This window comes from Bos mutus, chromosome 17, assembly GCF_027580195.1.
Source record: "Bos mutus isolate GX-2022 chromosome 17, NWIPB_WYAK_1.1, whole genome shotgun sequence".
NCBI lineage: Eukaryota > Metazoa > Chordata > Mammalia > Artiodactyla > Bovidae > Bos > Bos mutus.
The window spans coordinates 71,860,467-71,883,633 of record NC_091633.1 but is presented as its reverse complement, the minus strand read 5'-3'; the positions used below and the strand labels follow the sequence as shown (position 1 = coordinate 71,883,633).

Genomic DNA, 23,167 nt, shown 5'->3' with positions numbered 1-23,167 from the left:
TCAGCTATTTGTAGAGCCTCCTCAGACATCCACTCTGCCTTCTTGCATATCTTTGTCTTTGGTCACCACCTCCTCTACAGTGTCATGAACCTCTATGCATAGGTCTTCAGGCACTCTGTCTGTCCGATCTAGTCCCTTGAATCTGTTTGTCACCTCCACTGTATAATCATAGGGGATTTGACTTAGCTCCTACCTGAATGCCCTGATGGTTTTCCCTACTTTCTTCAATTTAGGCCTGAATTTTGCAATAAGGAGCTCATGATCTGAGCCACAGTCAGCTCTTTTTGCTGAGCTTCTCCATCTTTGGCAGCAAAGAACATGATCAGTCTGATTTCAGTATTGACCATCTGGTGATGTCCATGTGTAGAGTGGTTGTTTACTATGACCAGTGTGTTCTCTTGACAGAACTGTTAGCCTTTGCACTGCTTAATTTTGTACTCCGAGGCCAAACTTGCATGTTGTGGGTATCTCTTAACTTCCTACTTTTGTAGGAATCTTTTGATGAATCTTTTTTGGTGTTCTAGTATGTGTTGTAGGTCTTCATAAAACCGATCAGCTTCAGCTTCTCTGGCATCAGTGGTTAGGGCATAGACCCATTCCAGTATTCTTGCCTAGAGAATCCTATGGACAGAGGAGCCTGGCAGGGTATAGTTCATAGCATCGAAAGGACATGACTGAAATGGCTTAATACACACTGTGTTGTTGAATGGTTTGCCTTGCGAACGGGGATTGCAGCCAAGTACTGCCTTTCTGACTCTTGTTGACTATGAGGGCTACTCCATTTCTTCTAAGAGATTCTTACCCACAATAATAGATATAATAGTCATCTGGATTATTATAAAAGTTGCCCATTCCTGTCCTTAGTTCACTGATTCCTAAGATGTTGATGTTCATTCATCTCCTGCTTGACCACAGCCAATTTACCGTGATTCATGGACCTAACATTCCAGGTTCTTATGCAGTTTTGTTCTTTACGACATCAGACTTTACTTTCACCACCAGATACATCCACAACTGACTGTTGTTTCCGCTTTGGCCTAGCCACTTCATTCTTACTTGAAGTGAAGTGAAGTGAGCTCGCTCAGTGGTGTCCAATTCTTCATTCTTACTTGAAGTGAAGTGAAGTGAGCTCGCTCAGTCGTGTCCAGCTCTTTGTGACTGTAGCCCATCAGGCTCTTCCATCCATGGGATTCTCCAGGCAAGAATACTAGAGTGGGTTGCCATTTCCTTCTCCAGGGGAACTTCCCCACCCAGGGATTGAACCCAGGTCTCCCACATTGCAGGCAGGTGCTTTACCCTCTGAGCCACCAGGGAAGCCCTCCAGTGGCATATTGGACACCTTCCAACTGGGGTGGGGAGACTCATATTGTGTTGAAATATCTTTTTGCCTTTTCATAGTGTCCATGGGGTTCTCGATGTAAGAATGTTAGACTGGGCTGCCATTTCCTTCTCCAGTGGACCACATGTTGTCGGCACTCTTCACTATGACCAGACTGTCTTGGGTACTACTAATACATGATGAATTCAGAGCCCAAACTTGACTTTGGATAGGTTACTAGTGCCCTTGCTTCAAAATTTATTAATGAATAGTTATTTATTTTTAAAAAGTCACCTGGTTTATTTTTTAGCAAGTCCATTGTTTTGATTGGTGAGGCAGAGGCTAGAGTAACCCGTACAGTCATGATTTGGAAAAGTAATATATTTGTTACTATTAGGGATTTTTTCCCATGGTGGCTCAGACAGTAAAGCGTCTGCCTGCAATGTGGGAGACCCAGGTTCGATTCCTGGGTCGGGAAGATCCCCAGAGAAGCAAATGGCAATCCACTCCAGCACTCTTGCCTGGAAAATGCCATGGACGGAGGAGCCTGATAGACTACAATCCATGGGGTCACAAAGAGTTGGACACGACTGAGCAACTTCACTTTCACTTTCATTAGGGATTTTTTCCCATGTGAAAAGTATGTAGAGGTAACCTCTTTCTTTGATTCAGATTTTAAAATTATAAAAGGAACTTAGTGTAAAATCACTGCAGACCTGTATTTGGAAGTGAAATATTTTATGATTAGGAAGTAAAGAGGCTTATATTCACTTGTCTTTTATTCAGTAGCTGTTAACACATTTATCTTTGAACTTCAAATTTGTTATCACAAGCATTTTAAAGTTTATATGAGTTTATATGCTATTTGCCAGATTTTCACTAAAATGAATTTATTTGGGAACTTTAAATACAAAGGATCTCTCTGTGCTTTTTTTTTCTTTGAAACACAGATCCAACCACTGAAAAAAGGTTTTCCTCATTTCTTTAAAAAGAAAGTATAAAAACTTCTGAAGTAATTTTTTTGTGTCAATTTCTTTTGAGATCATGAAAATTAGGATTTTATTTTAGGTGTAGAAATGATCTTTGTAATTAATCATGATGGTTTATTAAAATCTTTAACCCTATTAAATATTTCATGCTAGGTGTTGAAGTACTGTTGTGAAGTAATATGCTATAAAGACTAGGTATCTCTTCAAATTGGGTATTTAAGTTTAATCTTTAGTTTGTAGTCTTTCACATACCAATTTTACTTTCTTCCATTGACTTTTGATTTATTACAGATTCAGTTACAAAGTATTCATTTCTGTTTTTCTTTATTAGTGCACTCTTTTTTCAGTAAAATTTGTTAGAGCAGTTGTAGGTTTATAGACAGAGAGGGGCAGAGCAGAGTTCTTCCTGTGTGCTCTCTTCTTACAGCCTCTGCTATTTTCAACATCTTACATTAGTGTGGTGTATTTGTTATAGATTCTGAGCCAGTATTGATACATTATTATTAACTGAAGACCATAGTATTTATTATGGTTTGCTCTTTGTGTTGTATATTCTGTGAGTTTTGACAATGTATAATGACATGTATCCACCATTATCCTCAAAGGCACAGGTTCTTTTCTCAGCCCTGTCTAGTCTACTGATAAGCTCATCAAGGACATTCTTCATTTTTCTTATAGTGTTTCTGTTTTCTAGCATTTCTTTTTGATTTTTTTCTTAGACATTTCCATCTCTCTGTTTACATTACACATCTATTCTTTCATGCTGTCTACTTTATCCAGTAGAGCCCTGAGCATATTTATCATGATAGTGAAAGTTAAAGTGTTAGTCACTCAGTCGTGTCCAACTCTTGAGACTACATGGACTGTAGCTCACCAGGCTCCTCTGTCCATGGAATTGTCCAGGCAAGAATACTAGAGTAGGTTGCCATTTCCTTCTCCAGGTGATCTTCCCAACCCAGGGATAAACCCAGGTCTCTTGAATTACAGGCAGACTCTTTACCATCTGAGCCACCAGGGAAACCCTGAATTTATCATAGTTGTTAAATTGTGTTTTAAGTTCCCAGTTTGATAAATGCAGCATCCCTGCCATATCTGGTTCCGATGCTTGGTCTGTCTCTTCAAGTTGTGTCTTTTGCCTTTTGAAATGCCTCATAATTCTTCTCTTGATAGCCATTTGTGACGTACCCAGTGAACTGCTATAAACAGGCCTTTAGAGATCTGGCAGTGAGATGTGGGGAAAGAACCCTTCTGTATATGACTAGAAGGGTTTGTTAGTGAGCTTTTGGCTCTGGACTGAGCTTCACAAGTGTTTCTCTGGTTTCTTTCTCCCTCCTAGGAGGTGGAACTGGTTGGGCAGAGTGGGCTGGAGTTGGGTGTTTCTCTAACTTCAGTCAGTTAGGCTCTGGTTAACTGGATTCTCCTGAGGGCAGATCTTGTTAATGTAACAGATCAGAATGAGCACAGGCCTTAGCAGGCAGCCATTGCTGTTGTCATTATTCCCCACCCTGTTACTAGGCAACAGGTCTTACTCAGCCATTGGTTGGTGCCACCTCACTGCCCCCTCCCCACCCCAAGCAACCAACTGTCCTGCCCAGCTATTGGTCAGCAGCACAGTGGGCCCTGCCCACAAGGAACTGTCAATGAGGGACCATTAGGGAAGCGATTCAGCCAGGTTCAGTGGTGTGGTGGTCATCAGGTGGAGAGTGAGGTAAGAGACAGATTCAGGCCTTCTCCTGGAGGTCCTCTAGCTTACCCAGCCTTGGGCCAACGGGTGAGCAGGTGGGCCCAGGGAGCAACCTGGACACTCTATCCTGCAGGGCTCCAGAGCCCTCACTCAGCCCCTCCACGCCGAGGCCCAGGCCTTGAGGCAGCAGTGAACCCGTCTGTGACCTAATAGCAGTGTCCGTTTGTCTGGGTCACAGTCTGTGAGACCTGGTCTCTCCTACTTGGGCAGCCTGAGGACACTGAGGGCCAGATGGGTTGGATACCCGGCTCCCTCAGGGGTGACAGGTGGGCAGTGTGTGGGGAACCTGGCCCTGAGGAGCTGTAGCTGAGCTCTGCCTCCTCTTAGCCATGATTGTGACCTCGGAGGGTGAAAGTTGTGCTTTGGGACTTTGCTATCATCAGGACAGAGTAACATTATTCTGTTAACAATAAACAAATAACATTCGTTTGGTAGACATTTACAGGAAAATTGTTACCAGACAATGACCTGACCTCAAGAGCAAAGGATCTGACACCAAGAAGTTTGCAACAACTAACTACCCATCCCTCAGTTTTTGCTTTTAAAGGGGCTTGCTAAAAGCTTTCAGTAACTTTGTGGTTCTTAGGGTGTGAGCCACCCATCTCCCTGTATGAATCTGTAATAAACCTTTCTTTGTTCCAAACTCTTAATGTTTTAGTATTGATAGGTGTCTCTGTGCATCAGACACACAGACTTAGCGATTCGGTAACATTAAGAACACAATACATTGGGTATTTCAAAATCGTTTCATTTCTCCTCTCCCTACAGAAGCTACAGGTGGTTCTTGTCTCATATTTACTGTGGAAACGTTTGAGCTTCTGGAGGAAATCTCCCGGTATTGTAGAATCCCCCTGTGACTGGGTCCCCATGGTGTTTTTAATGCTTAAATTTCCACACTGAGATTTTCCTACACTTGCACCAGTTCCCATACGGTTTCCACTTGTGAGTCTCTGCTCCAATCAACTGCACTTCCCTGTATTCTCCTTTTAATGTCTTCAGTCTTGGGGACATGGTTTGCCCTGTGTTTTCTACAAGGGAAGCCAACTATTCATTTTTATGGTATGTTAAAACATGTACTTGAATCTTCTTTAAAAAAACCTTTGAAATAAATTGCTAGTAGAATACAATTAATTGTAAAGACCTAGAAAATACCTACAATTCCTGGCAGATTTTTACTTTAGAACATAGGTATCACAATACAGTAGGAGCTGAATTATCGGATCTTTACCATTTACCATGTGCATGTGTGCATGCTCAGTTGTTATCTGACTCTTTGCGATCCCTTTGACTGTATATAGCCCAGCCAGGCTCCTCTGTCCATGGAATTTTCCAGGCAAGAATACTGGAGTGGGTTGCCATTTCTTTTATAGATGCTTATTTATAAGCTATTAAGGTATTTAATTCTCACAGCATTCTTTCTTATGTAAAGTATTTTTATTATCCCCATTTTACAGTTGAGGAAGCCAAGACTTAAAGAAATTACAAAACATGCCCAGGGTTTTACAAGCTAGCACATGGCAGAGCTGGGATTTGAAAACCACATTTCCTTGTGAGTTCACACTTTAAAATGAGAGCTGGGTGTGGAGGAAAGGATACTTTGTAAATGATTATTTATTTATTTACTTTTAAGTTTTTAAGTTACTGGCTGTGTTAATAGTCCTCTCTTCCCCTTTGGAGGAATGAGTATATTTGTGAAATCAAAGAAAGGTGTTTTTTTGTTTGGGTGTTTTTTTTTTTTTGGTTTTTAAGAATTGTTAATCTCACTGGTTTCTGGAATGGAGGTGAGGATATAAAATAGTATATAACTTGATCCCCAAATAAGTTGCTTACATAGTATTCAGAGCTATCTATGAACGTAAAAGTGTTCAGTTCAGTTAAGTCGCTCAGTCGTGTCCGACTCTTTGCGACCCCATGAATCGCAGCACGCCAGGCCTCCCTGTCCATCACCAACGCCCGGACTTCACTCAGACTCATGTCCATCGAGTCAGTGATGCCATCCAGCCATCTCATCCTCTGTCGTCCCCTTCTCCTCCTGCCCCCAATCCCTCCCAGCATCAGAGTCTTTTCCAGTGAGTCAGCTCTTCACATGAGGTGGCCAAAGTACTGGAGTTTCAGCTTTAGCATCATTCCCTCCAAAGAAATCCTAGGGCTGATCTCCTTCAGAATGGACTGGTTGGATCTCCTTGCAGTCCAAAGGACAGTCACTCCATTTTATCTGACTCTTTCAACCCCATAGACTATAGCCCACCAGGCTCCTCTGTCCATGGGGTTCTCCAGGCAAGAATACTGCAATGGGTTTCCATGCTCTCCTCCAGGGGATCTTCCCAACCCTGGGATCTAACCTGGGTCCCTTGCATTGCAGTCAGACTCTTTACCATCTGAGTTACCAGGATAGCCCAGAGCTATCTATATCATAAACTAATTCTGTTTTTTTAAATAATGGTCTTATATTCAGACTGATGAACTTTTAAGATGTGTTTGTTTAGTCTTTAGTTTTTAAATAAAGCAGCTTCCTCTCCTTACATCATTATGTTCTAAAGCCCTCTGATATTTTACATAATACATTCAAATGTGTAATACATCATGCTGTTCATCTGATTTTACAAAAGGTTTTACAAATTTCAATACTGATAGTCTTATTAACACATAAGGAATAGATGTTTAACTCTAAAATACTCCCTAGTGGCAACAGGACTGGAAAAGATCAGTTTTCATTCCAATCCCAAAGAAAGGCAATGCCAAAGAATGCTCAAACTACTGCACAATTGCACTCATCTCACACGCTAGTAAAGTAATGCTAAAAATTTTCCAAGCCAGGCTTCAGCAATATGTGAAGCATGAACTTGCAGATGTTCAAGCTGGTTTTAGAAAAGGCAGAGGAACCAGAGATCAAATTGCCAACATCCCCTGGATCATGGAAAAAGCAAGAGAGTTCCAGAAAAACGTCTATTTCTGCTTTCTTGATTATGCCAAAGCCTTTGACTGTGTGTATCACAATAAACTGTGGAAAATTCTGAAAGAGATGGGAATACCAGACCACCTGGCCTGCCTCTTGAGAAACCTATATGCAGGTCAGGAAGCAACAGTTAGAACTGGACATGGAACAACAGACTGGTTCCAAATAGGAAAAGGAGTACGTCAAGGCTGTATATTGTCACCCTGCTTATTTAACTTCTATGCAGAGTACATCATGAGAAACGCTGGGCTGGAAGAAACACAATCTGGAATCAAGATTGCCGGGAGAAATATCAATAACCTCAGATATGCAGATGACATCACCCTTATGGGAGAAAGTGAAGAGGAACTCAAAAGCCTCTTGATGAAAGTGAAAGAGGAGAGTCAATACGTTGGCTTAAAGCTCAACATGCAGAAAACGAAGATCATGGCATCTGGTCCCATCACTTCATGAGAAATAGATGGGGAAACAGTAGAAACAGTGTCAGACTTTGTTTTTGGGGGGGCCCCAAAATCACTGCAGATGGTGACTGCAGCCATGAAATTAAAAGACGCTTACTCCTTGGAAGGAAAGTTATGACCAAGCTAGATAGCATATTCAAAAGCAGAGACATTACTTTGCCAACAAAGGTCTGTCTAGTCAAGGCTATGGTTTTTCCAGTGGTCATGTATGGATGTGAGAGTTGGACTGTGAAGAAGGCTGAACGCCGAAGAATTGATGCTTTTAAACTATGATGTTGGAGAAGACTCTTGCCGAGTCCCTTGGACTGCAAGGAGATCCAACCAGTCCATTCTGAAGGAGATCAGCCCTGGGATTTCTTTGGAAGGAATGATGCTAAAGCTGAAACTCCAGTACTTTGGCCACTTTATGCTAAGTGTTGACTTATTGGAAAAGACTCTGATGCTGGGAGGGATTGGGGCAGGAGGAGAAGGGGACGACAGAGGATGAGATGGCTGGATGGCATCACTGACTCGATGGACATGAGTCTGGGTGAACTCCAGGAGTTGGTGATGGACAGGGAGGCCTGGCGTGCTGCAATTCATGGGGTAGCAAAGAAATAGTCCATCTGAGTGTACAGTCAGACAGCCTTCTTGCCCGGGCTGCCACTGAGTTTGTTTGAGTTGTTACTAATTACTAGTTCTCACTTATGAAATGCACTTGGTTTTCTCATTCATAGGTTAGACTAAGAAAAACCTCTTCTTCTCTAAGTAGTTTGAAACTATGATAATAGAATCAATTCTCTTTGTAACCTCCAAACAGAGCAACATTTTGCAGATGTCGTGCTCAGTGAAGAATTTCTCAACCTTGGCATTGAACAAGTGTGCAGCTTGATCTCAAGTGACAAACTTACCATTTCTTCAGAAGAGAAGGTACGTGTATTTTTCTTTTTCTGGTGTACAGTGATATAGTATTTTTCCTTTTTCCTTTTTTTGCTTTGTTTTGTGACAGCCAGTTATCTTTGATCAGAAGTTGAGAAACTCAGTTAGTTGACTTGTTGGTTGTGTAAATGACTGTCTTCTCATTCCATAGGAGCTTCCCTAACTGTTTAGACACTGAAGTTTTGTACTGGACCCCACAGTAAGAGCTTGCACACATTAAACTATCTGAAACAAAGGACATTTTGGGAACTGGATTTCTTCTCACAGCTTAGATAGATACCTGGAATAATTGTGAGCTAAAACATAATATTCTCGAACCAAACTGAATTCATCATCTTGTGAGTTGGAAGACACCCAGGTGGCAAAGTTTAACTGGTTCCACACTGAGCTTCTTCCCTTAGACTGGGCCCTGCAGCTTACACAGTATTCTCCCTGCGTTTTCTCCCCCCTCCCCTTACAGAGCCATCTGCAGTTCCTTTGTCTGGCTGTATAGCCTGTCTCTCCAAATTGGAAGTCGCCTCTGTCAGCCACCTGCACCTTTCGTATCTGTGGAGAGAGAAGCTTCTCAGTGGCTTTTATTCTTTGGATAGGGTTTATACCTTGTGCAAATCAGGGCACGGAAGTTTATGCACAGGCTGTGTTTGGATGAAGTAAAACTTTAGTTTTTCTTTTATATGCTTTGTTGTATAAACTTTAGTTCTCTTCCTCAAGGATATTCATCCTGCTTGGGGGCAAGACACATTTCTCATAATAGTTACCAAATGAAAAAATACATGAATGTCGTGAAATGTATAATCTTTTAACATCCCAGAAATATAGAGGAAGACACTGCTATTCATGTTTAATAGATGTGTGTTGAGTTTCTACTGTGTACCAGATATTGCTATGGAATTCTGGATATAAGAAGATTGACAACATAAAATTCTTTAGTTATGACCAGCAGAACAACCAGTGAGGTAATACATGATCACAGAATGCTGTATAAGATCCAATAGGAGCATGTAATCATTCCTTGGATAAAGATTGGCATTTAGCATGACTCCAGTGTATGATCTGAGTTTTTTTAAAGTGAGTATGAGTTTTCCAGGGAAATAGGATGGGTGGGAGTGAAAAGGGAAGCCCAGGTAGAGGGAAAAGAATATGCAAATATAAAGAGATGTGAAAGATTGATTGCATTTGGTTGGTTTAGTAAGATTAGAGTTTATAGTGTATCTTTATAGTTTATACTGTAGTGTCTATACCAGAGAAGGCAATGGCACCCCACTCCAGTACTCTTGCCTGGAAAATCCCATGGACGGAGGAGCCTGGTAGGCTGCAGTCCATGGGGTTGCGAAGAGTCGGACACAACTGAGCGACTTCACTTTCACTTTTCACTTTCCTGCATTGAAGAAGGAAATGGCAACCCGCTCCAGTGTTCTTGCCTGGAGAATCCCAGGAATGGGGGAGCCTGGTGAGCTGCCATCTCTGGGGTCACACAGGGTCAGACACGACTGGAGCAACTTAGCAGCAGCATAGTGCACATGCACTATGGAGTTTGTGTGTGTAGGCACAGAGAGTGTGTATGTATGGGCACAGAGTTTGTGTGTGTGTGTGGGCAGAGTGTGTGTGTGTGGGCACAGAGAGTGTGCATGTGTAGGCACAGAGTGGTGTGTGTGGGTGTAGACACAGAGAGTGTGTGTGTGTGTGTAGGCACAGATTGTGTGCGTGTATGTGTGTAGGCACAGTGTATGTGTGTGTAGGCACGGAGTGTGTGTGTGTGTGTGTAGACACAGAGCGTGTGTGTGTGTAGGCACGGAATGTGTGTTTGTAGGCACAGAGAGTGTGTGTGTGTGTAGGCACGGAGAGAGTGTGTGTGTGTAGGCACGGAGTGTGTGTATGTGCAGGCACGGAGTGTGTGTGTGTGTGTGTGTGTGTGTGTGTGTGCAGGCACGGAGTGTGAGTGTGTGTAGGTACGGTATGTGTGTGTGTGTGTAGGCCCAGAGTGTGTGTGTGTAGGCACAGTGACTAGAGACAAGATGGGAGATGACATAAAATACTTCCTGAGCCTTGTTAAAGAAAATTGACTTTATCTTGGTGATAAAGAGCATCTGAAGAGTTCTTAGCAGTAGGAGAATGCCATAATACCTACTCTGTAGATATGTCATTGGAGAAGGCAATGGCAACGCACTCCAGTACTCTTGCCTGGAAAATCCCATGGGCAGAGGAGCCTGGTAGGCTGTGCTCCATGGGATCACGAAGAGTCAGACACGACTGAGTGACTTCACTTTCACTTTTCACTTTCATGCATTGGAGAAGGAAATGGCAACCCACTCCAGTGTTCTTGCCTGGAGAATCCCAGGGAGAGGGGAGCCTGGTGGGCTGCCATCTATGAGGTCGCACAGAGTCGGACACGACTGAAGCGACTTAGCGGCAAACATGTCATGGATACTATTCTGGTTTTCTACTACTATATAACAACCTCACCGATCATTTTCTTAGGCTCACAATCTGTGAACAGAATTCATCCAGGGCACATGGGGACAGTTTGTCTCTGCTCTACAGGGCCTGGGGCTTCAGCTGGGTTGTCTTGACAGGTGGCATGGTTCTAACTGGAGCCACATTCCTGAGGCTTCAGTCCCTTTGCACATGGCATCTTATGTGTCTGGAACACCCAGGATAGTTTCTTCACTCACTTGTCTGGCTCTTGGGCCGATTGTTGGCTGGTATTGTTCTACCCACTTATTCTTTGTAACTGGCTTGGATCTCTCATGGCATCTCACCACCAGTAATCAGACTTCTTACATGACATCTGGCTTCCCCTCAAAGGAGCATTTCAAGACACCAGAACAAATATGACTCCATAATACTGCCTCCACAACCTTCCCTGTTGGTTTCTCGGGGCCAACTTAGATTCCTGTGTGTGAGGTTACTATATAAGGTACGGATACTAGAGAAATGCTTTTACTAGGGACCATTTTTAGAGACTAACTCTAAAATGGTGATATACATAATAGATCAGAAGTTGGGTGAGGATCAGATGGGAGGATGCTGAAGTTACCAGTGTGCAGTAAGATCTGTTTGGTGTAGGGTGGCAGAAAGAGAGGTGGAGAAGAGAGAACAGAACCAAGAAATAGCAGATAAAATTGGCAAGACCCTCTTAATCTCTAGCATCTGGCACATAAAGGTACTTGTGGACTGAATGAATTGAAGAAGCATGTTAATTATAGTGTAGATTATTTTTAGTGTCTTGCTCTATACTTGCAGTACAATAACCTAATTTTTGCTCTCCAGTTATTCATTTACATATCATCAAACATTTTCTATAACCCTTTAAAGATTATTGGGTTATATTCTCATCAATCTGGAAGGAAATTATGTGGTTAAATACCATCTTCTTAATAGCTCATTAACTTTTTCATAGGTATATGTTTAATGTCATTATTTAGATTTTTAAAATTTTAAATATCACATTTAATACATTCTACTATTATGATGAAAGAAAGTTAATCTGTTCTGCAGATTATTTAGAAGTATGTGGTCCAGCATTTTGCAAACCCAGAAGAAAACCAAAAATGCTAAGAGCAGATGATTGTTATTACAGGTATCACTTTGCTTTATTATTTTGGGTGCTTTATTCAAAAGGGACTTTAGATTTTAATCTAGTAGAAGCAAGTTCAGTTTGGAAAGGTTGTCAACAATGAATTAGGTCATATATCTTCAAATTATCACCTCTGTTACTGAAGTTCAAGAAGATTAGATAATGTACTTGGTGAGTTCAGTTCAGTTGCTCAGTCATGTCCAACTCTTCGCGACCCCATTAATTGCAGCACGCCAGGCCTCCCTGTCCATCACCAAATCCCGGAGTTCACCCAGACTCACATCCATCGAATCAGTGATGCCATCCAGCCATCTCATCCTCTGTCGTCCCCTTCTCCTCCTGCCCCCAATCCCTCCCAGCATCATAGTCTTTTCCAATGAATCCTCTTCGCATGAGGTGGCCAAAGTACTGGAGTTTCAACTTCAGCATCATTCCTTCCAAAGAAATCCCAGGGCTGATCTCCTTCAGAATGGACTGGTTGGATCTCTTTGCAGTCCAAGGGACTCTCAAGAGTCTTCTCCAACACCACAGTTCAAAAGCATCAATTCTTCGGCGCTCAGCTTTCTTCACAGTCCAACTCTCACATCCATACATGACCACAGGAAAAACCATAGCCTTGACTAGATGGACCTTGGTTGGCAAAGTAATGTCTCTGCTTTTGAATATGCTATCTAGCTTGGTCATAACTTTCCTTCCAAGGAGTAAGCGTCTTTTAATTTCATGGCTGCAGTCACCATCTGCAGTGATTTTGGAGCCCAGAAAAATAAAGTCTGACACTGTTTACACTGTTTCCCCATCTATTTCCCATGAAATGATGGGACCAGATGCCATGATCTTCGTTTTCTGAATGTTGAGCTTTAAGCCAACTTTTTCACTCTCCACTTTACTTTCATCAAGAGGCTCTTTAGTTCCTCTTCACTTTCTCCCATAAGGGTGGTGTCATCTGCATATCTGAGGTTATTGATATTTCTCCTGGCAATCTTGATTTCAGATTGTGTTTCTTCCAGCCCAGCGTTTCTCATGATATACTCTGCATAGAAGTTAAATAAGCAGGGTGACAATATACAGCCTTGACGTACTCCTTTTCCTATTTGGAACCAGTCTGTTGTTCCATGTCCAGTTCTAACTGTTGCTTCCTGACCTGCATACAAATTTCTCAAGAGGCAGATCAGGTGGTCTGGCATTCCCATCTCTTTCAGAATTTTCCACAGTTTCTTGTTATCCACACAGTCAAAGGCTTTGGCATAGTCAATAAAGCAGAAATAGATGTTTTTCTTGAACTCTCTTTTTTCCATGATCCAGCGGATGTTGGCAATTTGATCTCTGGTTCCTCTGCCTTTTCTAAAACCAGCTTGAACATCTGGAAGTTCACAGTTCACATATTGCTGAAGCTTGGCTTGGAGAATTTTGAGCATTACTTTACTAGCGTGTGAGATGAGTGCAATTGTGCAGTAGTTTGAGCATTCTTTGGCATTGCCTTTCTTTGGGATTGGAATGAAAACTGACCTTTTCCAGTCCTGTGGCCACTGCTGAGTTTTCCAAATTTGCTGACATATTGAGTGCAACACTTTCACAGAATCATCTTTCAGGATTTGAAAGAGCTCAACTGGAATTCCATCACCTCCACTAGCTTTGTTTGTAGTGATGCTTTCTAAGGCCCACTTGACTTCACATTCCAGGATGTCTGGCTCTAGGTCAGTGATCACACCATTGTGATTATCTGGGTTGTGAAGATCTTTTTTGTATAGTTCTTCTGTGTATTCTTGGCATCTCTTCTTAATATCTTCTGCTTCTGTTAGGTCCATACCATTTCTGTCCTTTATCTAGCCCATCTTTGCACAAAATGTTCCCTTGGTATCTCTAATCTTCTTGAAGAGATCTCTAGTCTCTCCCATTCTTTTGTTTTTTTCCTTTCCTTTTTTGTTGTTTTCCTCTGTTTCTTTGCATTGATTGCTGAAGAAGGCTTTCTTATCTCGTCTTGCTATTCTTTGGAACTCTGCATTCAGATGCTTAAGTCTTTCCTTTGCTCCTTTGCTTTTCACTTCTCTTCTTTTCATAGCTATTTGTAAGGCCTCCCCAGGCAGCCATTTTGCTTTTTTGCATTTCTTTTCCATGGCGATGGTCTTGATCCCTGTCTCCTGTACGATGTCACGAACCTCATTCCATAGTTCATCAGGCACTCTATCTACCCAGCAAAAAGTACTCACTAAATATGTAAAAGTACTAAGCATAGTTATTAAAGTACATACTTAATTAAAAGTAGATCTATCATATGATCCAGCTGTCCCACTTCTGAGTATATATCCAAAGGAAATGAAAACAGTCTTGGAATATCTACATTCCCCTTTGCCTGTAGCATTTTTTACTATAACCAAGATTTGGAAACAACCTGAATGTCCATCAGTGGTGAAAGGTTGTTGTTGAATCATGCAAGACGCTGGGATTCTTGGCCACTGGAGGAGAAGAATTCAATCTGGGGCCAGAGACGAGGCTTGATTGCTCAGAGCTTTTGTGTAATAAAGTTTTTTATTAAAGTATAAAGGAGATAGGGAAAGCTTCTGACATAGGCATCACAAGGGGGCAGAAAGAGTACCCCCCAGCTAGTCTTCAGTTGGATGTTATATAGTCACTAGCAGTCTGTTAATGAAAGAAAGGAATGTCTTAAAACTCAGCATGGCACCAGGCCCCTCACCCATAAGATGTATTTTGGGATAATCTTGGCACCAAATGTTTCATCCTGGGCCATAAAATGATTAATTTGAATCTTGAAGAAGGGCAGATCACCATACAAATAGTTTCATTTATATAGATTAGGGAAACAACATCTGAGTATAACATACTGGTTTGTCAAGTAAGTTCTGAGCCAACAGGCGGAACCAACTTGAAGACAGAGTTTGGGGGTAAATGCATAGTACATTAGCATGCTGCTGCTGCTGCTGCTGCTGCATCACTTCAGTCATGTCCGATTCTGTGTGACCCCATAGACGTCAGCCCACCAGGCTCTCCTGCCCCTGGGATTCTCCAGGCAAGAACAGTGGAGTGGGTTGCCATTTCCTTCTCCAATGCATGAAAGTGAAAATGTGAAAGTGAAGTCACTCAGTCGTGTCCGACTCTTCGCGACCCCATGGACTGCAGCCTACCAGGCTCCTCCATCCATGGGATTTTCCAGGCAAGAGTACTGGAGTGGGGTGCCATTGCCATAGCTTAAGACAAACATTTCCATAAGTAAAAGGCATTGGTTATTTCTAGGTTTGAGAATAGTTAACTTCAGGTGAAACCAGGTATCATTATGGCAACACAGTATTTTAAGAGAAACCTCCTTTTAAATTTGTATAGAGAAGGAAAAAATATTGCTAGTTTGTTTCCTCCTGCTGCTTAAGAGAGATAAAAATGTCTGACACTTGCAGGCTATTTCCTTAGTTTGGAGACCCCTGGCCTTCCTGCCTTTTACCCTCTCAGTGGCTGCATGGATAGAGTGGTGCTAGAGTGAAAAAGCTGGCTTAAAACTCAGCATTCATAAAACTAAAATCATGGCATCCATTCCCATCATTTCATGGGAAATAGATGGGGAAGAAGTGAAAACAGGGACATTTCATTTTCTTGGGCTCCAAAATCACTGCAGACAGTGACTGCAACCATGAAATTAAAAGATGCTTGCTTCTTGGAAGGAAAGCTATGATAAACCTAGACAGCATATTAAAAAGCAGAGACATTATTTTGTTAACAAAGGTCCATCTAGTCAAGGCTATGGTTTTTCCAGTAGTCATGTATGGATGTGAGAGTTGGACCATAGAAAAGCTGAGCACTGAGGAAATGATACTTTCTAATTGTGGTGTTGGGGAAGACTTGAGAGTCCCTTGGAGAGCAAGGAGATCAAACCATTCTATCCTAAAGGAAATCAACCCTGAATATTCATTGGAAAGACTGATGCTGAAGCACCAGTATTTTGGCCATCCACCTGATATGAAGCACCAGCTGACTGGGAAAGATCCTGATACTGGGAAAGATTGAAGGCAGGAGAAGAAGGGGATGACAGAGAATGAGATGGTTGGATGGCATCACTGACTCAATGGACATGAGTTTGAGCAAAGTTTAACAGGTTCCACACTGAGCCTCTTCCTCTAGACTGGCCCCTGCAGCTTACACTTGGGGAGACGGCGAAGGACAGGGAGGCCTGGCGTGCTGCAGTCCATGGGGTCACAAAGAGTTGGGCACAACTGAGTAACTGAACAGCAAAAGCATAGTCATGATTTGAAAAACTTCAACCATTGATAAAACTTGGATGTCTTAGCAAGAGTGTTATATAAAATGTAATCTCCTTATATTTTATTCAGATACCTTGGTACATAACTCATTACTTTTCTGTCCTTCATATTCTCTGCAAGGTATTTGAAGCAGTAATAGCTTGGGTGAATCATGACAAGGATGTAAGGCAAGAATTTATGGCTCGGCTGATGGAACATGTACGGTTACCTTTGCTTCCTCGGGAATATTTAGTTCAGGTAAAAGTATTTGCATAACACATAAGTATGCACTAGCACCATGTCCCTGGGGCAACAGTGTGTAGATTCTCGTTACACAGTGGCAACCGGGCATAGGGCAGTAAATATACCTGATGTCCTTGGCAACTGCTACCTCTTGGGCTACTTCCTGGTCTTAAAGTTTGCTTCTCCCCAGTATCTGGTTTGCATAAGCAAGTACTGGAGCTTGTGGAAGCATTGTCTGTGGTGATGTGAGTACATGCAGAAACCACATCTGTAGTTCTGTGTCATTTCTGCATCTCTTTTGCCTTCCTTCTAATAGCCTCCTCTAATTAGTGAATGGAATGGAATAGAATGGAATTCTAAGCTGAAGAAAACCAGGTTATTTGAAACAAATAGCAATAAATGGATCTTTAGTAGTCTCTGAAAAATTTTAAATTTACTGTTTTATTATTAGCATTCCTTTATACTAGGGTCATTTCAACATTTTAATTTATAATTGAAGCCATCCAGTGAAACTTTTTTTTTAATTATTTGTTTTTAACTGGAGGATAATTGCTTTACAGTGTTGTGTTAGTTTCTGCCATTTATCAATATGAAGAAACATTTCTTTATTAGCATTAGATCTGAACATTTTAGAATTGTTTGAAGCTTGTTTACTTGTTGTCATATGTGTAATCACTGGTACTCTGCCTTTAAGAAAACGAACAGAAAAAAAAAAAAAACAAGAAACCTATCCTGCACTTGAGGATAGGGATAGGAGGGACAAGATTTATTTGTGGTATAGGTACATTGTTATAAAGTATTTTGAATCCCTTTACTGGATTTTTTTTTTTCAAGTTTTAAAAGGTTGTCTTTATAATATTACGTCCCCTGCTTGAAGGACTCATTATCTCAATTTTCTAATTTTTCTTACTGTTTGGCCTAAACTATTTCTTAATTTGGCTTAAAGATAACAAATAGATGAACATAGTACTACTAAAGATTATTCTATAACTGACATTGAAGTATATGATTTTCATTGCAGTTCTTCTTTATTATTTATATATTTTTCTCTGTAGACCAGATAGTCAAGCATTTTTTTAGTGATATTTATAAACTTGCCTCTGAAACTTTTAGATTGAATCAGAAGATAGTTATTCTTTTTTCTTATTCTTGTTTCTTTGTCATTTTATCATGAATTAGCTATCCCCTCATAGGGTGAGTCTGATTTCTTCTTTCAGAGGGTTGAGGAAGAAGCACTGGTGAAGAATAGCAGTGCTTGCAAAGATTACCTCATTGAAGCTATGAAGTACCATCTGCTACCAACAGAGCAGCGTATATTAATGAAGAGCATCCGGACCCGATTGAGGACACCCATGAACCTTCCCAAAGTAGGATCTGCTGTTCTTATCTGTTACTATCTCATCTGAAAGGCCCATAATGAGGCTCTTAATTTATTTTACTCATCTGAATTTCCATGTATCCAGGAATTCATTGTAGTGTATGTAATTCAACTTCTTTTTTGATTTTGTCTGTGGAGGGTGGGTGTTGTTTGACTCATTTAATCTTTACAAACCACATGATACTGCTCTTCTGGAACAGAGGCCACTGGTATTTATCCCTTCTGAGTTTCTTCAGCTCTAGTTAACAGCAGAGAAGATAATCAGAGTATGTAGATCTAAAGATTTCTTTGTAAGCTACATATTTGGGTGATAAGTGAAAACTGAGTAGTTTCACAGAATTGCTTACAACTAAGGATGCTAGCTTGTTCCTTTTGTTGCCTCCTATTGTCTGTTGTGTACAAATAGTACACAGTTTGATGGTTCACTCACACATCATACATAGCCATTTCAGTGTAGATTTCCCAGATGTCTTCCCAGATCTCCAGTGTTCCTAAATTTCCTATGTGAAAGTTTGTATTCTACCTTTATCTTTTTAGTTGAAGCCATTCATTTCTTACTGATTAAATTTTCTTTACAAATAACCCCTCATTTCTGTCTTTCTGTTTGCAGTTTCTTCTGCTCTGTGTGCATCTTTATAGTACTAGGAGGCCAGCACTTTAAGCACCATTTTGTGTATGGTTGATCAAAATGATCCATACATAATATAATACTTTTATTTATGTATTGATTTCTAGCTCTCGTGTGTTTGGGGGCAATGATGGATTAAGAAATTATAATTAATCTGTTGTCTACTGTTTTCTTACATCATCTTTAGTTGTTTTTATATTTCCATTAAATTATATCTTTTATATTCTTTCACTTTAATACTTTTATTTAGTATTTTTTCAAAGTTTTTTTTTTTTTTTTGAGCCTACATTTTAATTGCTTCAAATTCATATTAGTAGTGTTTTTCTGTTTTGCCCAGTGTTAAGAGTTCTCAATTTAGAATTGACTATATTTTACCAGTGCTACTCCCTCCTTTTTTCTAAATTATTAGTAAATATTTTAATTTAAAATGGACTTCAGTACTCTTCCTGGTGATTCCTCATTAGAAATACCCACTTAGCAATATAGTCCATTTATAGTCCATTTATAGTGTCAGTCCATATTATTGTGTTTATTATCTAAACCAAAACAAGTAATTTGGCAAATAGCATCTGATGAGATCTAGGATCATATAGATTCAAATTTAGCATGTTTTTTTTTTAATGTCCCTCTGTGTGTTACTCATTTTCATAGGCTCCTAGAAATTTGAATGCTTTTCTCAAAATATTCTAAAGTTTTAGTGAAAATTATTGTCACTTAAAAGATATTTACAAGGCACTCACTTCCTACCCTATTTTGAAAATTGGTATTTGCCGTTTTTAAATTTTCTGATCTCTCCTCAGTTCTCCAAGATTTTTCAAAAATAATTGTAAGTGGCTCAGTAAGTACATTAGCTAGTTCCCTTAATACCTTAGTATGCATGCCATCTGGGTCTGCTGATTTTATAAGTGTTTACATTTTCCAAATACCTTTTACCTCCTTTTATAAGAAGTCATCTCTATTAAGTCTTCATTACTTCATATCTGTCCATATTGTTTGGCGTCAGTTTTTGTTCTTACCAAAAAATACAGATTTATAAAAGCCATCTATAGCCTTAGCCCATTTGAATGATTATTTCTTTTATGCTGGTCTTTGTAACTTCCTTCTAAAAGGTTTGTCTTATCTTTAATACTTTTTAAACATTGCATATTTTTAAAAGGTCTCTTCTTAACCTGTATATTCCCTTAGCTGGCATCTTTAGCTTTGCTGTCTTTAGCTATGCCTTAACCTTTAGAGTGAAAACTAATTCTCTTCTAATTTCTGTAATAAGCATGCTACTTTTAAAAACATTCTAAAGAGTTCTTGGTGAAATCCTGTCAATTATTTTCTCTTTTGTGATCATCTGTTCAGTTGACACGGTCTCTGGGCTCTTCTCTGCCAATGGGTTTGGATGGCCCTCCCAACTGTATTAAACTTCGGATTTCTCAGTTCTTTAGCTTTGATTTCATGGTGGGTATGCCAATCCATGAAGGTTCTCTTCTGCTCTCTCAGGGTGACTGGAGAGTAGGGCGGCACACCTGACAGGTAGCAGGGAGATATACTGCTGCTGGTTTTGTATTTGCATAGTCTCTCCTGAAAGTTTATTTATCTGCACATAGTTTTGAAAAGTGCTTCTACTGGATGCTTTTACAATAGCACTGTTTGTCATTTTAGAGGGTCTATATTCAAGATTAATTCTAACTAGATAGTTAAGAACGAGGCAACATGATTAACAGTAATGACGCACTTTATTATAATCACAATAAGACACATCAGACAAAATGTGGTAGCAGTCCTGGAATAACAGATAATATTTCTACTATGACAGTGACTTATTAGTCTCTGATTCTGTGGACTCATACTTATTTGCATAAGATAAATCTTTTTATAACTCAGACATTAGTTTTGTATCTTCAGTAAACTATCTTGGGGTTGTGTAAGGCACTCATGGATTTGGACAGTATAATGAAAAACTGTGTATGTTTTGCTACTATATGTTATTGTTTAGTTCAGTCTCTCAGTTGTGTCTGATTCTTTGTTACTCCATGGACTGCAGCACGCCAGGCCTCCCTGTCCATCACCAACTCCCGGAGTTTACTCAAGCTCATGTCCATTGAGTCGGTGATGACATCTAACCATCTCATCCTCTGTCGTCCCCTTCTCCTCCTGCCTTCAATTTTTCACAGCATCAGGGTCTTTTCAGATGAGTCAGTTCTTCGCATCAGGTGGCCAAAGTATTGGAGTTTCAGCTTCAGCATCAGTCCTTCCAGTGAATATTCAGGACTGCTTTCCTTTAGGATGGACTGGTTGGATCGCTGTGCAGTCCAAGGGACTCTCAAGAGTTTTCTCCAACACCACATTTCAAAAACATCAATTCTTTGGTGCTCAGGTTTCTTTATAGTCCAACTCTCACATCCATATATGACCACTGGAAAAACCATAGCCTTGACGAGACGGACCTTTGTTGGCAAAGTCTCTGCTTCTTAATATGCTGTCGAGGTTGGTCATAACTTTTCTTCCAAGGAGCAAGCGTCTTTTAATTTCATGGCTGTGGTCAGTATCTGCATTGATTTTGGAGCCCCCCAAAATAAGTCTGTCACTGTTTCCACTGTTTGTCAGTAGTTGTGTTGTGTGGGCTTAGTTGCTTCTTAGCGTATGGGACTTTAGTTCCCTGACCAGGGATCAAACCCACATCCCCTGGATTGCAATGAAGATTCTTAACCACTGGACGACAAGGCTTAACAATAACCACTAGACCACCAGGGTTAACTATAACACCACATGTTATTGTTAGCTTCTTTTTTTATTTGGAATCTGTATTTTTGTAAATGCTATCATGTTATTTCTATTTTTCCTTATTTTACCCAGGATATCTAAATTTGATATTTCAGGAGGCAATTTAAACTAAACTAATATTTAATAGGTGAAGAAAATGAAAGAACAAAGTTTAATTGATCTACATTTCAGAATGCTCACTTGATTTTGTATAACTAACTCCCTACTTCTTACCTTCCTTAAATATGTCATATTTAACTTTTCCATACACATGTCTTCATAGTTTTCAATTCCTTTATATTAGCATAATAAGTCGGAGTAGGCAATGGCACCCCACTCCAGTACTCTTGCCTGGAAAATCCTATGGACGGAGGAGCCTGGTAGGCTGCAGTCCATGGGGTCGCTGAGGGTCGGACACGACTGAGCGACTTCACTTTCACTTTTCAGTTTCATGCATTGGAGAAGGAAATGGCAACCCACTCCACTGTTCTTGCCTGGAGAATCTCAGGGACGGGGGAGCCTGATGGGCTGCCATCTATGGGGTCGCACAGAGTCGGACACGACTGAAGTGACTTAGCAGCAGCAGCATAAGTATGGTGTTTCTCATGTGAAACCAGCTGTCTCTTAAAAACAATTGGGATGTCAGAGTCATGACACATTTTTGTTGGTAGTGGCACTGTCTCTTGATCTCATACAAATATCCCTGCTCTTGTCTTCCCATTATACATTCTTCCTTTCCTGGTTATCTCTGATTTTTGGAGTTCCAAATCCTCAACCCATTTTACTTCTCTTGGGCGAGTAAAGGACAGATATTACTACCTTTCTCTGTAATCAGTAGCACATTTTCCCTTCCCATTTTGATCTACAAGAAGTGAAATGTTGCATGGAAATCATAAGATTCATAGTTGCAAATCATGAAATCTATTCAACTATTATGTTTCTCAAGGATTTTTTGAAAAGTATTCCCTTTAGAGATTTTTTTTTAACTGATCTTCATCAGATGTTAACCAAGCCTCTTCTAACTATTGTGTAACTGCTGGGCAGAGTTTAAAAGTTTAAGCACAGATAGATCTTCTATAGATGCCTAGATACAGGATTGATCTTACTGTCTGTTGCACCTCTGTGATTTCACAACTTCTCCCCCTCCTCTTTTTCCTTTAAGAATAGTAAGGAAGGGTAATGCAGATTTTCTTCATTAATTCTGCCTTTTATTTATTTGCATTCAACACTAGGGGAATGACAGGTCTGAAAAATCTTATATATTTGTGCTGTATCCGATCTTCTTTTTAAGACCTTTAAAATTCTTTCTCCTTTCCTGTAAATTACTAGAATAAGCTTCTTTTTGGAAATAGGACTTACTTTGATTTCTGTGTACCCATCTTTTCTATAGTTTTAAGTACAAGTAGACCATTGCTCAGTCAAGGTGCAAACTTCCCCTTTTTGTGTCTATGAAACATTCCATCTTCTGTTTGAGTTTGTGTTTCTTTTGAACATTCTTTTTCCTGTGCTTATCTAACTTTCTGCTTGAAATGTCCCTGCCGTTCTTTACAGTGTTCTAATTGTGACATCATTAACTTTTACATTCTTCTGAATTGACAAAGAGTACTCAGTGTGCTCATTTATGTTCATTAAAAGACAAACACATTGATTGCTAAGTCCCATCTATCTCTAAAGGTTCTCCCCGCTCCAGGAAGTTTTTACTAAATTATGGCTACATTTCTGATCAGGAATAGCAGTTAATGTCTATAATCATATATAATTGCATATTATTCTTGAACTACTTTAGAATCTTGTCTCCCTAGTGAAATCTATAAGCTCTTAGGGATAGAGACCATGTCTTATATTTCTTATGTAGAACACCTTAGCACAGTTCTGATTAAACACAGATGATAGACACTTAATGAATAGTTGGTGAATTGAGTTGAACTCACTTATTCTCTGCTCATTCATTTGTTATGAT

General features: G+C 40.2%; 1 protein-coding gene across 4 annotated transcripts in view; it reads left to right on the top strand.

Annotated features, from left to right (window-relative positions):
- Window positions 1–23,167, top strand: part of KLHL2 (kelch like family member 2) — a 167,273-nt gene that overhangs the window by 126,131 nt on the left and 17,975 nt on the right. For 3 of the 4 annotated variants that reach the window (XM_070386695.1, XM_070386693.1, XM_070386696.1), the window contains 3 exons: window positions 8,268–8,377; window positions 16,349–16,465; window positions 17,668–17,817. In XM_070386695.1, coding sequence (XP_070242796.1) covers window positions 8,268–8,377; window positions 16,349–16,465; window positions 17,668–17,817 — 377 coding nt within the window. The remainder of the gene's footprint in view (window positions 1–8,267; window positions 8,378–16,348; window positions 16,466–17,667; window positions 17,818–23,167) is intronic. The other variant, XM_070386694.1, reaches the window with a different exon arrangement.